We start from the raw sequence: 17,156 nt of genomic DNA on the forward strand, positions 1-17,156 counted from the left end.
ACAGTCACTCCCCATTCCTCCCACCCGCTCCAGCCCCTAATAACTACTAATCTACTCTCTGTTTCTACGGATTTGCCTATTTTGGGCATTTTATATACATGGAATTATACAGTATGTGGACTTTTATGTCTGGCTTTTTTCACTTAGCATAATGTTTTCAAGGTTTGTCCATGTTGTAGTATGTGTCAGTATGCCATTCCGTTTTATGGCTCACTTAACGTTCCATTGTATGGATATACCACAATTTTGTGTATTCATTCATCAGTTTATGGACTTTGGACTGTTTCTGCTTTTTGGCTATTAGAGTAATGCTGCTATGAACATTCATGTACAAGTTTTTGTGGAAACATAGGTTTTCAGTCCTCTTGGGTATATACTTAGGAGTGGAATTGCTAGGTCATATGATGTCATAGACTGAATTGTCTCTCCCGGATTCATATGTTGAAGCCTTAACCCCCAGTGTGACTGTATTTGGAGATAGGGCCTTTAAGGAAATAATTAAGGTTAATGAGATCATAAGGGCGAGGCCCTAATCCCAAGGACTAGTGTCCTTAGGAGAAGAGGAACAGACACCAGAGCTCATTTGCTCTCTTTGTGCATACACAGAGGAAAAGACAGGTGAGGACACAGCAAGAAGGTGGCTGTCTGCAAGTCAGGAAGAGAGCCCTCACTAGAATACAAATATGAATCTGCAAGCGTTGTCTGGGATTTCTAGCCTTTAGAACTGTGAGAAAATACATTTTTGTTGTTTAAGCCACCCAGTCTACAGTATCTTGTTATGGTAGCCTGAGCTGACCAATACATATGGAAACTTTTTTATCTTTTTGAGGAGCTGCTGAACTTTTTGAGGAATTGCCAGACTGTCTTCCAAAGCAACTGTACCTTTTTACGTTCCCACCAGCAAATGTACAAGGCTTCCAGTTTCTCCACCTCCTCACCAACACTTGTTTGTCTTGCTGATTTTAGCCATCCTAGTGGATATGAAATGGTATCTCACTGCAGTTTTAGTTTACATTTCCATAATGACTAATGATGTTGAACCTCTTTTCATGTGCTGGGTTTTCTTTTTGTCATTGAGTTATAAGAGGTTTTTTGTCTAATCTGTATATTCTGTATACCTTTGTATTACTTTCCTAGGGCTGCTATAACAAAGTACCAAAAATTGGATGGCTTAAAACAAAAGAAATTTCTTGTCTCACACTTCTGGAAGCTAGAAGTTTGAAATCAAGGTGTCAGCTGGGCCATGCTTTCTCTGACTTCTCTAAGGGAGAATCCTTCCTTCCTTCTAGCCTCTGGTGTTTGCTGGCAGTCCTTGGCCTTCCGTGGTTTGTAGATGCATCACTCCAGTCACATGGCCCTCTTTTCCCTGTGTGTCTCCACATCATCTTCTCTCTATGAGAGTCCCTCTCTGTGTCTAAATTTCCCCCCATTCAGAAGAACACCAGTCACATTGGATTAGGGCCCACCCAAATGACTTCATGTTGACTTGATTACCTCTGTGAAGACCATATTTCCAAATAAAGTCACATTCTAGAGGTACTGGGGGTTAGGACCTCAAAATATCTTTTAGGTGGGACACAGTTCAACACATAATAACCATTATGATACATGGTTTGCTAATATTTTCTCCTACTCTGTGGGTTGCCACTCACTTTTTTTTCCAACGGAGATGTAATTGACATATAACATGATATTAACTTCAGGTATACAACTTAATGATTTGATATTTGTATATATTGTAAAATGATCACATAATAAGTCTAGATCATCCACAGCCACACATAGTTACAAGAACTCTTAAGATCTACTCTCTTAGCAATTTTTTTTTTTTTTTGGCCACACTGCACGGTTTGCAGGATCTTAGTTCCCTGACCAGGGATTGAACCCGGGCCTTTGGCAGTGAATATGTGGAGTCCTAACCACTGGACCGTCAGGGAAGTCCCAGCAATTTTCAAATATGGAATATAGTATTATTAACTATAGTCACCACGCTGTACATTACATCTCCAGGACTTATTTATTTTATAGCAGGAAGTTTATACCTTTTGACCACCTTCACCCATTTTTTAAAAAAATTTTTTTAACTTCTTTATTGGAGTATAATTGCTTTACAATGTTGTGTTAGTTTCTGCTGTATAACAAAGTGAATCAGCTATACATATACATACATTCCCCATATCTCCTCCCTCTTGCATCTCCCTCCCACCCTCCTTATCCCACCCCTCTAGGTGGACACAAAGCACCAAGCTGATCTCCCTGTGCTATGCGGCTGCTTCCCACTAGCTATCTATTTTACATTTGGTAGTGTATATATGTCCATGCCGCTCTCTCACTTCGTCCCAGCTTACCCTTCCCCCTCCCCGTGTCCTCAAGTCCATTCTCTACGTCTGTGTCTTTATTCCTGTCCTGCCCCTAGGTTCTTCAGAACCATTTTTTTTTTTTTAGATTCCATATATGTATGTTAGCATATGGTATTTGTTTTTCTCTTTCTGACTTACTTCACTCTGTATGACAGTCTCTAGGTCCATCCACCTCACTACAAATAACTCAATTTCGATTCTTTTTATGGCTGAGTAATATTCCATTGTATATATGTGCCACATCTTCTTTATCCATTCATCTGTGGATGGACACTTAGGTCGCTTCCATGTCCTGGCTATTGTAAATAGAGCTGCAGTGAACATGTGGTACATGACTCTTTTTGAATTATGGTTTTCTCAGGGTATATGCCCCGTAGTGGGATTGCTGGGTCCTATGGTAGTTCTATTTTTAGTTTTTTAAGGAACCTCCATACTGTTCTCCATAGTGGCTGTATCAATTTACATTCCCACCAACAGTGCAAGAGGGTTCCCTTTTCTCCACACCCTCTCCAGCATTTATTGTTTGTAGATTTTTTGATGATGGCCATTCTGACCAGTGTGAGGTGATACCTCATTGTAGTTTTGAGTTGCATTCTCTAATGATTAACCTTCATCCATTTTGCCCACCTCTCACCTCCACCTCTGGCAACCACCTGTCTTTCACTTTCTTAGTAGTGTCCTTTGAAGCTCAGAGTTTTAAATTTTGATCAAGTCCAGTTTATCTATTTTTCTTTAGTTGCTTGTGCTTTTGGTTTCATATCTAAGAAACCATTGTCTAAATCAAGGTCATGAAGACTTACACCTGTGTTTTCTTCTAGTATTGTAGTTTCGACTAAAATTATTTTATTTTATTTATTTATTTTTAAATTTATTTTTGGCTGCGTTGGGTCTTTGTTACTGCGCACGGGCTTTCTCTAGTTGCGGCGAGCAGGGGCTACTCTTTGTTGCAGTGCGTGGCCTTCTCATTGCAGTGGCTTCTTTTGTTGCGGAGCACAGGCTCTAGGCACGCAGGCTTCAGTAGTTGTGGCACACAGGCTCAGTAGTGTGGCTCGCGGGCTCTAGAGCACAGGCTCAGTAGTTGTGGAGCACGGGCTTAGTTGCTCTGCGGCATGTGGGATCTTCCCGGACCAGGGCTCGAACCTGTGTTCCCTGCATTGGCAGGCGGATTCTTAACCATTGCACCACCAGGGAAGTCCCCAATGTTTACTTTATAAAGTAACTGTTGTGGTTTTCTTTGAGGGCTAATGTATGGTAAACATTTTAACTATTCAATGGCTACCTTGAAGCAATGCGTATTATTTTTATACTGCAGTGTTCTCTCTCTCCCCCTCCATCTCCATATATATTAAGTATTATATTATTCAATTCTTCTATTTCCTTCTTATTGTCTACTTGATGTTCCAAGGACTAAGAGATTTAACTTTCCCATTCTGCTTGTAATTTTGTTACATTCCTTATATTTGTAATGACTTTTAAATATTTTGATTTTGCTAATGCATTTGTAGTTTCCCTACACGCCTTTCTCACTTTCTCCACTTTTATCTCATCTCATCTTGTTTCTTTTCTTCTCCATCTGTTTTCTCTTCGTGGCCTTCTGCTCCTATTTCAGGAGGCTGTGTTTTCTTTCATCTTCTTGAAGATGCCAAACAGTCTCCTTACTTGTTCTTCTAACTGTCATATTAATCGCTCTTAAAGATCTGCTCCTCCTGAGTCTTCATTTTTTAAAAAAATTTATTTATTTATTTTTGGCTGCTTTGGGTCTTCGTTGCTGCGTGTGGGCTTTCTCTAGTTGTGGCGAGTGGGGGCTACTCTTCATTGTGGTGCGCAGGCTTCTCACTGTGGTGGCTTCTCTTTGCTGTGAGCATGGGATCTAGGCGTGTGGGCTTCAGTAGTTGCAGCGTGCAAGCTCAGTAGTTGTGGCTCGCGGGCTCTAGAGCGCAGGCTCAGTAGTTGTGGTGCACAGGCTTAGTTGCTCCGCAGCATGTGGGATCTTCCTGGACCAGGGCTTGAACCTGTGTCCCCTGCATTGGCAGGCAGATTCTTAACCACTGTGCCACCAGGGAAGTCCCCTCCTGAGTCTTTAGAGTAATACTTTTTTTTGCTTATTCAGAAATATTTTTTCATATGCCCAATTTCTTAGTGTTTTCTGTTTACTTGTTCTCGAACAAGGAAATAGCTGATGTTTGCCAAAAAAAAACAAAAACCAAAACAAGATACATGAATTGTTCTTTTTACTGGTTTGTGAGGCTTTCAGCTGCAAGTAACAATACGTCTCAGTGCAAATGACATTTGACTGAAATGACTTATTAGCTTACCTAAGAAGAGGAGAATTAGATCTTGGTTAATTCAGCAGCTCAACAGTGCCCTCAAGGACCCAGGTTCTTTCTTTCTCTCCACTCTGCCATCCTTATAACATAGGCTGGCTCCCTTATGGTGGCAAGTTGGATGCAGCTGCTCCAGACATCATCATGTCCTTACCATCCAGGGCAGAAAAAGAACTGTTTCTTCCTTGTTGGTATCTTTTTTTTTTTTTTAGTTGTGACTCTATTCCTTTATTTCTTTTTTCTTAATAGATCTTTATTGGAGTATAATTGCTTCACAATACTGTGTTAGTTTCTGTTGTACAACAAAGCGAATCAGCCATATGCATACACATGTCCCCATATCTCCTCCCTCTTGAGCCTCCCTCCCATCCTCCCTATCCCACCCCTCTAGGTCATTGCAAAGCCCCGAGCCCGTCTCCTTGTGCTATGCTGCTGCTTCCCACCAGCCAGCTATTTTACATTCGGTAGTGTATATATGTCGATGCTACTCTCACTTTGCCCCAGCTTCGCCCTCCCACCCCACGTCCTCAGTTGCAGGGCAGGAATAAAGATGTAGACATAGAAAATGTTGGTATCTTTTTAAAAGCCAGAAACCTTTCCCATAATCCCTCCTCCCCTTAGGTGATTTCTCCTTTTGTTGGCCAGAACTGGATTATGAACCCAACCCTAACCCAATTATTGGCAAAGGGAACGAGTGCACACAGATGTTTTAGAACAATCAGATTTAACCTGAGTCATCTCAGGGCAGACAGTAGACCCTGAATCAAAAACTGGGCTCAGTCAGCAGGGAAGGGGGACATGGCTGTTGAATAGGTTTCCAGTAGTGTCTGCTGTACTCTCAGCCCCACTTTGGTGCTGACTGATATCATTACCAATCTACAGTGGGAGGGCAGGTGCTTGGGCTCAGGTTTTAGCTCCACTGTCAGGATTTATCAGGCTTTCATCTAACATAGCTCTGCGGGGCTGAAATGCAACCTTCTCCTACCTCTATATCCTGGCCATCTGATAACTCTCAACAAATGCAGTTTTAAAAAATGACATTCCTGGCTCTTTCCTATCTCTGCCCTCCATCTGTATCTACAAGGGATTGTGCCCCTTCCTAGGATGTTTCATCACTCTTCTTCCCTTTGTGCCTACATCTTTTCTGGGAGCTGCCATCTCCAAGTGTATCTAGGCTGGGAGGCACTCTCCGGGGATAGGGAAGAACACTTTTCCTCCAAAGCAACTATGCAGTAGAGTGATGGCTGTGCATTCGTTGTCCAGTTGACAAAGACCTTGCTTTTTTTTTTTTTTTTTTTAAGGGTCAGACAGTGGGAGGAAGGATAAAGGATCTTCCAAGTTATTTTTAGGATGGGAGGCAATGTCACTCTGTGAGCAACATAGCCTGGGGGTGTACTACAATTGTATTTTTCAGTCCAGTACCACTGGCTTTATCGTAGGTGGAAATATGCCACTGTACTCCCCATCACCCCATTCTGGCAATCAGCTGTCAAGATTAGTTTACGGTGACATTCTGTGTTTTCAACTCTTTCTGTATCTTTGGGTTTTAATTAGAATTTGGGAGAGACTGGAGGTGGAGGCTGGTAGATGGTTACCATTTTAAAACTGGAAGCCATGTTTATACGCTTTTCTAAGAGTGAGCTCCATGAGCCCTTCTCTCCACTTCCTCGGCCCGGTGCCACCTGCTGTCCACTTCCCCTCTATCCCCTGAAGTCACCAGGAACCTCCACATTGTTAAAGCCAGTGGGCACTTTGAATCATCTTGCCCCGTCTCTGCTCAGCATATGACACTGCCAACCAGCGGCTCCTCTTGCTGGTAAACTTGGTATTGAATGCTTGTTCTGTGTCATGTATTGTGCTAAGCTCTCCATATGCATTAATTCATAAAATTCTCACAGCAGGCCTAAGGAGGTCATTATTGTTTCCAATCTACATATAAGGAAACCGAGGCTCTTGCTTGTGGCCCAATAGCTAATAACTGGAAGAGTCAGGAAGGAACCTTCCTAAATGTTCTCTTCGCTGGGCTTCTGTAGCCTCCTTTGCTCCTGGTTTTTCCTCCTACCTCTCTGGCTTCTCCTTTCCAAGCTCCTCTTCCTTTGCCTGGCTTTTCTTGGGCTTGTTTCCTGAAAGCTTTGCCTTCTCTCTCTCTGTGCATTGCCCTGGGCAGTTTCATCGAATCACCTCCTGATGGCTCTCAGATCTCTATCACCCTCCCAGATACCTTTTGGGAGCCTTGGAACCACTTATCCAGCTGCCTTTCTGGCATCTTCTCTTGGGAACCTCTCTGCTCAACACACTTAAAGTGAAGTCATGATCTTTCCTCCCAGTAACCTGGTGGTACCTTATTCTGGCATGATTACACTATTGTTTGTTTCTTTTTGTTTGCTACTGTCTGTCCCCCCATTATCTAGACTAGGTTCTCAAATCTGTCTGCACACTGGAATCATTGAGAAGCTTTTAAAAAAGATGCTAATGCCTGAGTCCCACCCCACAGAAATTATGATTTAATTGCTTTGGGTTTATGACCTGGGCATCAATACTTTTTTTAATTGTGGTAAAAAAAACATATAACATGAAATTTACCAAATTAACCATTTTTAAGTGTACAGTACAGTAGTGTTAACTATATGCAATTATTGTACAACAGACCTCTAGAACATTTTCATCTTGCAAAATGCAAACTCTATACCCCTTGAACAACAACTCCTCTTTCCCCCTCCCCCCAGACCCTGGCAACCACCGTTCTACTTTCTAAGAGTTCGATTACTTTAGATAATTCATAGAAGTGGAATCATGCAGAATCTGTCTTTTCGTGACTGGCTTATTTCACTCAGCATAATGTCCTCAAAGTTCATCCATGTTGTTGCATGTGATGGGACTTCCTTTTTTTAGGCTGAATAGTATTCCACTGTAGGTCTACATCACATTATTTTTTCCCCCAGCTTTATTGAGATATAATTGAATTACACCTTTGTGTAAGTCTAAGGTGTACAATGTGATGATTTGGTGTATGTGTGTATTGTGAAATGATTGCCATGGGAAGGTTAGTTAACACATCCACCACCTCACATACGTATGTTTTATGAGTCTGGTGAAAACATTCAAGATCTCTCTTAGCAGTTTTCAAGTACACCATGCCATACATTAGATCCCCAGATGTAATTCATCTTATAATTGGAAGTTCCTACCTTTGACCAACATCTCCCCATTTCCCCCACCCCCTAGCTCTTGTCAAAAACCAATCTACTCTCTGTTTCTATGAGTTTGGCATTTTTATTTTTTATTTTTTTTAAATTATATATTTATTTATTTATTTATGGCTGCATTGGGTCTTCGTTGCTGCATGCGGGCTTTCTCTAGTTGCGGCGAGCGGGGGCTACTCTTCGTTGTGGTGCGCGGGCTTCTCATTGCGGTGGCTTCTCTTGTTGTGGAGCACAGTCTCTAGGTGCACGGGCTTCAGTAGTTGTGGCACGTGGGCTTCAGTAGTTGTGGCTCGCGGGCTCTAGAGCACAGGCTCAGTAGTTGTGGCGCATGGGCTTAGTTGCTTAGCGGCATGTGGGATCTTCCCGGACCAGGGCTCGAACCCGCGTCCCCTGCATTGGCAGGTGGATTCTTAACCACTGCGCCACCAGGGAAGTCCCGAGTTTGGCATTTTTAGATTCTACATATAAGTGAGATCATGCAGTATTTGTCTCTCTCTGTCTTATTTCACTTAGCATAATGCCCTCAAGGTGCATCTGTGTTTTTGCTAATGTCAGGATATTTTTTTTAATCGCTGAAAAACATATCATTAAATATATACGTATATAATTTTCTTGTCTTTATCCATTCATCTGTCAACAGACACTTATGTTGTTTCCATATCTTGGCTATTGTGAGTAATGCTGCAGTGAACATGGAAGTACAGAACTTTCTTCAAAATTGTGATTTCATTTCCTTGGGCTATATACTCAGAAGAGGGATTGCTACATCACATGGTAGTTCTATTTTTATTTTATTGTATTTTTTTTTTTTAATTTTAAAATTTTAGGCTGTGTTGGGTCTTCGTCTCTGTGCGAGGGCCCTCTCCAGTTGTGGCAAGCGGGGGCCACTCTTCATCGCGGTGGGCGGACCCCTCACTATTGCGGCCTCTCTTGTTGCGGAGCACAGGCTCCAGACGCGCAGGCCCAGCCGCTCTGCAGCATGTGGGATCCTCCCAGACCAGGGCTCAAACCTGTGTCCCCTGCATTGGCAGGCAGATTCTCAACCACTGCGCCACCAGGGAAGCCCTATTGTATTTTTTATCAATTTTTTAATTGAAGTATAGTTGATTTACAATGTTGTGTTAATTTCTGGTGTACAAAGTGATTCAGTTATACGCATATATACATTTTAAAATATTTTTTCCATTATAGTTTATCATAGGATACTGAATATGGTTCTCTGTGCTATTCAGTAGGACCTTGTTTTTTATCCATTCTATGTATAAAAGCTTACATCTGCTAAACCCAACCTCCCACTCCACCCCTCCTCCTGCCCCCTCCCCCTTGGCAACCACCAGTCTGTTCTCTATGTCCTTGATTCTGTTTATTTTTCATAGATAGGTTCATTTGTGTTATCTTTTAGATTCCACATGTTAAGTGATATCATATGGTATTTGTCTTTCTCTTTCTGACTTACTTCACTTAGTATGATAATCTCTAGTTGCATCCTATTTTTATTTTTTTAAGGAACCTCCATACCGTTTTCCATAGTGGCTGCACCAATTTACATTCCCACCAACAGTGCACAGGGTTCCAATTTCTCCATAGCCTCGTCAACACTTGTTATTTTCTGTTTTTTTGTTTGTTTTGTTTTGTTTGCTGTTGTTGTTGTTTGTTTGTTTTTGATCCTAACACGTATGAGGTGATATCTCATTGTGATTTTGACTTCCATTTCCCTGATGATTAGTGATATTGAGTATCTTTTCATGTGCTTATTGCCCATTTGCACATCTTCTTTGGAGAAATGTCTATTCAAGTCCTCTGCCCATTGCGTTATTTGTGGGTTTTTGTTGTTATTGTTGAGTTGTAGGAGTTCTTTTTATATCCTGGATATTAACCCCTTATCAGATATGTGGTTAGTAAATATATTCCCCCATTCCATAGACTGCTTTTTCACTCTGTTGATTGTTTCCTTTACTGTACAGATGTTTTTAGTTTGATGTAGTGCCATTTGTCTATTTTCGCTTTTGTTGCCTGTGCTTTTGGTGTCATATTCAAGAAATCATTGCCAAATCCAATATCATGAAGCTTTTCCTCTATATTTTCTTCTAGGAGTTTTATAGTTTCAGGTCTTACATTTAGGCCTGTATTTCATTTTGAGTTAATTTTTGTATGTGGTGAAGGTAAGGGCCCAAATTCATTCTTTTGCATGTGGATATTCAAATACCCCAGCACTAGAGACTTCCCTGATGGTCCAGTGGTTAAGACTCTGCACTTCCAATGCAGGGGGCATGGGTTCAATCCCTGGTTGGGGAACTAAGATCCACATGCTGCACAGCGTGGCCAAAAAACAAAACAAAACAAAAATCAAATTCTCCAGCATCATTTGTTGAAGATACTTTCCTTTTCCCATTGTGTGGCCCTGACCTCCTTGTAGAGGAGCATTTGACCATATATGTGAGGGTTTACTTTTGGGCTGTCTGTTCTGTTCCATTGGTCTATAGTTCTGTTTTTATGCCAAGTACCATACTGTTTTGTTTACTGTAGGTTTGTAACATTTTGAAGTAAAAAAGTGTGAGGCTTCCAGGTTTGCTTTTCTTTCTCAAGATCATTTTGACTGTTCATGGTCCTTTGAGATTCCATATGAATTTTAGAATTTTTTTTCTATTTTTGCAAAAAATGCTTTTGGGATTTTGATAGGAATTGCACTGAATTTTTTTAGGTCACTTTGGGTAGTATGGACATTTTGACAGTATTAAGTGTACACTCCATAAATATGGATGTCTTTTTTTTTTAAAAAACACAGATTTTATTTATTTATTTATTTATTTATTTATTTATTTATTTATGGCTGTGTTGGGTCTTAGCTGTGGCACGTGGGATCTTTTGTTGCAGTACGCGGGCTCTTCATTGCGGTGCGTGGGCTTCTCTCTAGTTGTAGCACATGGGCTTCTCTCTAGTTGTGACGTGCAGACTCTGTAGTTGTGGCACATGGGCTCTGTAGTTGTGGCGTGTGGGCTCAGTATCTGCGGCGTGCAGGCTTAGTTGCCCCGCGGCATTTGTGATCTTATTTCCCCGAACAGGGATTGAACCCACGTCCCCTGCATTGGAAGGAAGATTCTTAACCACTGGACCACCAGGGAAGTCCCAATAAATATGGATGTCTTTCTGTGTATTTGTGTTTTCTTCAGTTTCTTTCAGCAGTGTCTTGTAGTTTTCAGTGTGCAAGTCTTTTGCTTTTCTGGTTAAGTTTGTTCCTAAATATTTTATCTTTTTTGATGCTATTGTAAGTGGGATTGTTTACTTAATTTCTATTTCATATTGTTCATTGTTAGTGTGTAGAAATGCAAATGATTTTGTGATTTGATTTTGTATCCAGCAACTTTGCTGTATTTGTTTATTAGTTCTAACGGTGTTTTCTGTGGAATCTTTGGGGTGTTCTACATATAAGATTATGTCATCTGTGGAGAGAGATCATTTTACTTCCTCCTTTCCAATCTGGATGCCTTTTATTTCTTTTTCTTGCCTGATTGATCTGTCTAGGACTCCCAGTACTGTGTTGAATAGAAGTGGCAAGAGTGGGCATCCTTGTCTTATTCCTGATCTTCAAGGGAAAACTTACAGTTTTTCACCGTTGAGTATGATGTTAGCTGTGGGCTTTTCATGTATGGCCTTTATTATGTTGAGGTAGTTTCCTTCTATCCCTAGTTTGTTGAGTATATTACCTCTTGCCCAGACTATTAGAATAGTTAAGTAGCTCATCTTCCTGCCTTCTGTGCTCTCTAATGTTTCCAAACCACAGAGAGTGTAGAAAGAGCCTGGGGGATTAGAACCAGCCACCATGAGGAAAGCTGGAGTATAGGGTGTGGGCAAGCAGCACGTGGCCTGATGCTTTCCCCCTAGGAGCCAGGGAAGCAGACAGCTGTGGGGTGAGAGGGGCCTCCCTTCCCTCTAGTCCCGCAAAGACGCTATCCCTCAAGCCCCGCGCCTCAGGAACATCCTGTCCCCCACAGCGCCTTTGGTCCTGCTTCTGTGGCTCCAGTAGCCCCGCCCCTAATCCCCGCTTGTCCAGACTTTCCAGCCCCTGTCCCTGCTCCACAGTCAGATCTGGGTCCAGAACCTTGCATTACTTACTTTCAGCACCATGGGAGGAGGATGAGATCCGCAGGGACCGAGTGGAGCCCCAGAGTGTGTCCCTGTCATGGCGGGAGCCCATCCCCGCTGGAGCCCCTGGGGCCAACGGCACGGAGTATGAGATCAGATACTATGAGAAGGTGAGTTGGGGTCTGGGAGAGACCTGGGGCTGCATTCCTGGCTGTGATCTGGCCCCCTCACCCGCCAGCTTCCTTTTCTTCATAAGCACCTCCCAGCAGAAGTCCTTCTTACTTTCTTTCTAAACATTTCCACAGGCCCCCTAAGGGGCCTCCCCAGCTGGGGTTTCTTCCTGTCCTCTCCTCACCATGGACCCCACTGCTCTCCCTCTTTCCCCACATCTCCGTTCATCACTGGTCATGATGTCCATTTTCACCACTTCTGCCTAGTGTTTACAGTTGACAAGAAGCCTTCTCTGGGGGCTGATCCAGATTTTGTGTGGCGGAATCATGTACATACAATTTGCAATCCTTTTAAGAAAAAGAATGCAGAAACACATTGTTTCAAATTTTACAGAAAGGTACCACGGTGGGAGCACATTGCTAGGTCATGGGGCCCCCGTGTTGGTAAACGTTTAGCAGCCAGCTCTGCAGAACGGTGAACGTGTGCATTATTATTATAATTTTGCTGACGTGAGGAATGTGTAACCCATCATTTACAAATAAGAATAGAAAATATACAGCGCTCCTTATTGTAAACTCCATATCGCCAATTGGTTCTCATAGGATACTTCTTTCTGATTTTTGCTGACCTCTTGCATCTGTTGTCATCTATGGTTGCAGCTCAACCATGGTTTGACAAGTGGAGCTACATCCGGATCCACTGTGTCTTTTCCGCATAAGTTAATAAACTTATGAATTTAAATTCAAACTGTTTGAATTTGACATGTAATCTGCAGTTAAACTGTTTCTCACCTTGGTGCCAATTGTATTCATTACAGCGAAACCTTGCTTTCAACTTAGCACTACATGTGTCAGGACTTCACTCCCTCCTCAGTGACTCCAGGGAGTTCTTTGCTGAATCAGTCAAAGTTTTTGAATACGAGAAGTCTGGAGAGCTGTGAGTTGAGAGAGAGACAGAGAGAGAAAGACAGAGAGAGAAAGACAGAGAGAGTTGAGGGCTTTCAGCATAGAGATAGTAGCTGAAGCCAAGGGACCAGAAGGGATGACCGAGGGAGGGGGGCATGAGTGAGAAGAGAAGTCAGGGCAGAGCTCTGGGGATTCCTGATGTCTAGGAGACCGCAGCGAAGGTCACTGGGAAGGAGCTAGGCACGCAGCAGTTGCTTAGAAAGGGCTCATTGAACTGACACTTGGGGATCACAGCATAGATACAGTCCCAGCACTGAGCTGGGTGGATGCTTCCAGGCCCTTAGGGAGTTTGAAGTTGCTGGGAACAAAAACCCTTGAAAAGAGGAGCCAGTACAAAGGGGTTGTTTGAAAGCCTTCAGGAGCGTCTCATGGAGCCCGATGACCAGAAGTGGGGCTGGTGTCACGAGCTCCTCATGCCCACTTCTCTCTGTGCACCAGCTCCACCTCCTCTGCAGGGGCCTTGCTCCTAGCACCTGGCAGCTGCCGAGGCTGGCAGCCTTGCCCCTTTCCCCCTCCCCGCCCTGAGCCTGTCCTGTCTCATAGGTCATGCAGTCATTGCACTGTCTTTCGGTGGTTTGGTCAGATGCCCGGAAGGGAGATTCTGATTGGCCCAGCTTGGGTCAGAGTCTTCCCTGATTCCTGAATACCATGGCCCTAGAACTGGGGCCACAGGTATAGGGGAGGTGCACCTCTGGGGGCTGTGAGTGTGGCAGGGGATCTAATAAGGGGGTGTGGGCAGAGACAAAATAATGGTAGCATGTCCAGCAGGTACCATTATCAGATGTGTTGGGGGCAGGATGATGTAGAGCACAGAGCACGGGACCTGAAGGAATCGAGAAGGTGTCACCCCAACCCTTCTTTGATGTGAGCCTCACCTGTTAAAGGAGATAGGAATGCTGCTGTGAGGACGGTAGGAAGTTGGCTCCTATAGGGTCTAGCCCAGCAGCGGGCAGTGAGTGGACCGTTGCTGGGGGCCGTGGGAGAGCCTCTCTACCCCGCTGAGCCCGATTCCTTATCTGTGAATCCATGCCTTGCAGGACATTGTGAAAGTCCGATGCCAAGGAGAAGGAAAAGCTGTGTGATCTGACAAGGGCCGAGCAGGTGTCAGGCCTCATTGTCTTCTTCTTTCCTCTGAGGGGTCAGGTGCAGCTCACCCTCTGGACTGCCAGACCCTGATGCCCTTCATCCTAGCATCCCTATGAAGGCCAGCATCTTCTCTAAAGCTTCTCTTACTTGGAGGTGGGGCTGTTCTCAGCTACAAGTACCACCGAGTATGGGTGGGAGCTCGTGGTGGAGAAAGGGGCTGGCGATCCTATGGAAGAAAGCTGTGGGATCTCCCCAAGACAAGTGGAGTTATTCCACCAGCCCAGGCTCCTCCCTACTCCTTTCCCCCGACGTTCTCCCAGGAGCGTGGGGCCAGCCCTGGGTCTGGGCCTCACTTCTCGGTCCCTCCCCAGGGTCAGAGTGAGCAGACTTACTCCACGGTGAAGACAGGGGAGCCTGCGGTCACCGTCACCAACCTCAAGCCGGCTACCCGCTACGTCTTTCAGATCCGGGCGGCTTCCCCGGGGCCCTCCTGGGAGACCCAGAGCTTCAACCCCAGCATTGAAGTGCAGACCCCGGGGGAGGGTAAGTGATGTGTCAAGTGAAGAGAAAACCCAGCCCGGGGCTGGAGCAGGGAGGCAAATTGTGTGTGGGGGGTTATCTGTGCAATTAAGGGAACCTGCAGAACAGTTCAGTCACAACCTAATTAATGGATGAATTTGGTTGGACTTCCCTGGAGGTTCAGTTGTTAAGACTTTGCGATTCTACTGCAGGGGGCACGGTGGAACTGGTCGGAGAACTAAGATCCCACGTGCTGCTCAGTGTGGCCAAAAAAAAAAAAAAAAAAAAGCATGAATTTGGAATCCAGCAACTAGTGGCTTAGATTGGGTACCTGTCCTGGAGGAACTCAGAGGGGAGGGTCCCATGAACAACTATAAACCAGATCTCAGCTGGTGTCTCCCTGCCTCTCAGGACCTCCCATGTCTTGTGGAAACATCCTGTGCCCTCTCCAAGATTCTTCTCTTTTCTTGGGAGAAATTTTTGTCTCCTGGCCACTTCTTGCCCTTGACCGCTAAATTCTTGTTCCCATCCTGCTGCTTTGTCTCTGCCATGATACAGACTCAAACGTGGGCCCCCGTCCCTCTTCCCACTAGGCCTTACAGTGTGAAGCAGAGGGGTGAGGCCCAGCTCACCCTCTGGACTGCCAGGCCCTGACATCTATCATCCTAGCATCCAACCTTCCCTGAGGGTTGGGGCACATGAAGGGAGTTGCACCTGCAGCAGTAAACAAAACAAAACACCAGGAGAAGTGGTTAGGATTCGGCGCTTTCATTGCCAGGGCCCGGGTTCAATCCCTGGTCAGGGAACTAAGACCTCATGAGCTGCGTAGTGCGGCCAAAAACAAACAAAAAAACACCAGGAGAATTGTGCACTTTCAATGGGTGAATTGTATGGTATGAGAATAATTTCTCAATAAAGCTCTTATCAAAACAAAGCAAAACAAAAGCTGAACATCAGATATTCCCAATCCTAAAGCAGCTCCAGCTCTTCGTCATGGTATGGTGCTACCCCCTCCTCCCTTGGCTTCCCTCCCCTGGTTCCTCTTCTCCCCACCCACCCCCAGTTCCCCCTCCTGATGCGTGCAGAGCATTTAGCGCTCTCTTTTGTTGTTCTCCTGCTGCTAACCCAGCCCTCAGGATCTCACCTCTATCTACCCCGAGCAGCTCATGAAAGTATTTTCCCGGACAAAGGCAGTTCCCCCTAAGAGGCATCCTGGCACCAGCTGTCAAGATAATAATTCTTTCCAACCTGCTACATGAGTCTAATCCAAGATAGGAAGAGTTCTGAGCCCGAAGGGAGGTGGAGATAAAATGTTGAGGGAGTTTGAGTTCTGGGAAAGGAAACAGCACTTCTTGCTCGAATGCCTGTCTCTGCCAGACCTCGGCCAGGTGCTGGCAAGAGATTAGAGTTGTGTCTTGAAGGCTGGGGAACGTCTGAGTGTCTGGAAGTGGGCAGGGAAGGCATTTTGGATAGAGGAAGCCATCAGAACAAAGGCTCGTGGGTTTGGCTGGAGTCGGTGTGGCGGAGGGCGGGAGCTGGGAGCCAGTAGCTGAAGAGGGCTGATGACTTCCCTTAATTTGGTGCTTCTTAGTTGGTAGGTACACTGCTCAGCTTCCGGCCAGCCTCCTTTGCTGTGGCCCTGGCTATGGGGAGTGGTTTGCCAATCTGCAGAGCACTTTTTCCAGTGAGCTGTGACCCCAAATCAGGATCACGAGGAAGGACCGTGCTTCACCGCTGTATTAGTTACCCGTTGCTGTGTAGCAAATTACCCCAAAACTCAGCGGCCAAAAACAACAGACATTTCTTATCTCATGGTTTCCTTGGGTCAGGAATATGGGCAAGGCTTAGCTGGGTGCCACCTGTCTCAGGTCTCTCAAAGGCTGCAATCAAGGTGTCCTCTGGGGCTGCGGTCATCTCCAGGCATACCTGGTGTGGAGTGGGGAGGGGGCGTCTGCCACCCTGCTCGGGCTCTTGCTGGCTGTTTGCAGGAGGCAGGCACATGCCTCCTGGGCTTCTCCAAGGGCTGTTTATAACCCAGCAACTAGATTCTTCCAGAGACTGTGAGAGAGAGAGAGCAAGAGGGCACCCGAGACAGAAGCCAGTCTCTTGTAACCTAAGCATGGAGGTGACATCCCATCACTTTTGTCGTATTCTGTTCATGAGAAGCAAGTGACTATGTTCAGTCCACACTCAAGGGGAAGGAACACCAGGAGGTGGAGAATCCAGGAGGGCCATCGCAGAGGCTGCGGACCACAACCACTTTTATCTCCATCCTCAGTTTCCGCGTCCACATGGATACTTCATTTCAAACAGTCCTTGGCAACTCCACCGCCTGCTGCCACCAGCTGGACCCTGGACCCAGTTCCCCATCTCTGAAAATGTGGGCTCTGAAATCTTCTCTTTGACCCTGACCTTGTTGGCCTCTAACTCTCCCTTCCTCTTCTA

The 17,156-nt window shown here is 44.9% G+C and overlaps 1 protein-coding gene across 1 annotated transcript in view; it reads left to right on the forward strand.

The window, feature by feature from the left end:
• Positions 1 to 17,156, forward strand: part of EPHA10 (EPH receptor A10) — a 43,765-nt gene that overhangs the window by 13,066 nt on the left and 13,543 nt on the right. Inside the window, exons 6-7 of the mRNA XM_082422731.1 lie at positions 12,007 to 12,140; positions 14,564 to 14,735. Of these exons, the coding sequence (XP_082278857.1) occupies positions 12,007 to 12,140; positions 14,564 to 14,735 (306 nt within the window). The remainder of the gene's footprint in view (positions 1 to 12,006; positions 12,141 to 14,563; positions 14,736 to 17,156) is intronic.

The sequence above is a fragment of the Balaenoptera physalus genome (assembly GCF_965194825.1).
Source record: "Balaenoptera physalus genome assembly, chromosome: 1".
Classification (NCBI taxonomy): domain Eukaryota; kingdom Metazoa; phylum Chordata; class Mammalia; order Artiodactyla; family Balaenopteridae; genus Balaenoptera; species Balaenoptera physalus.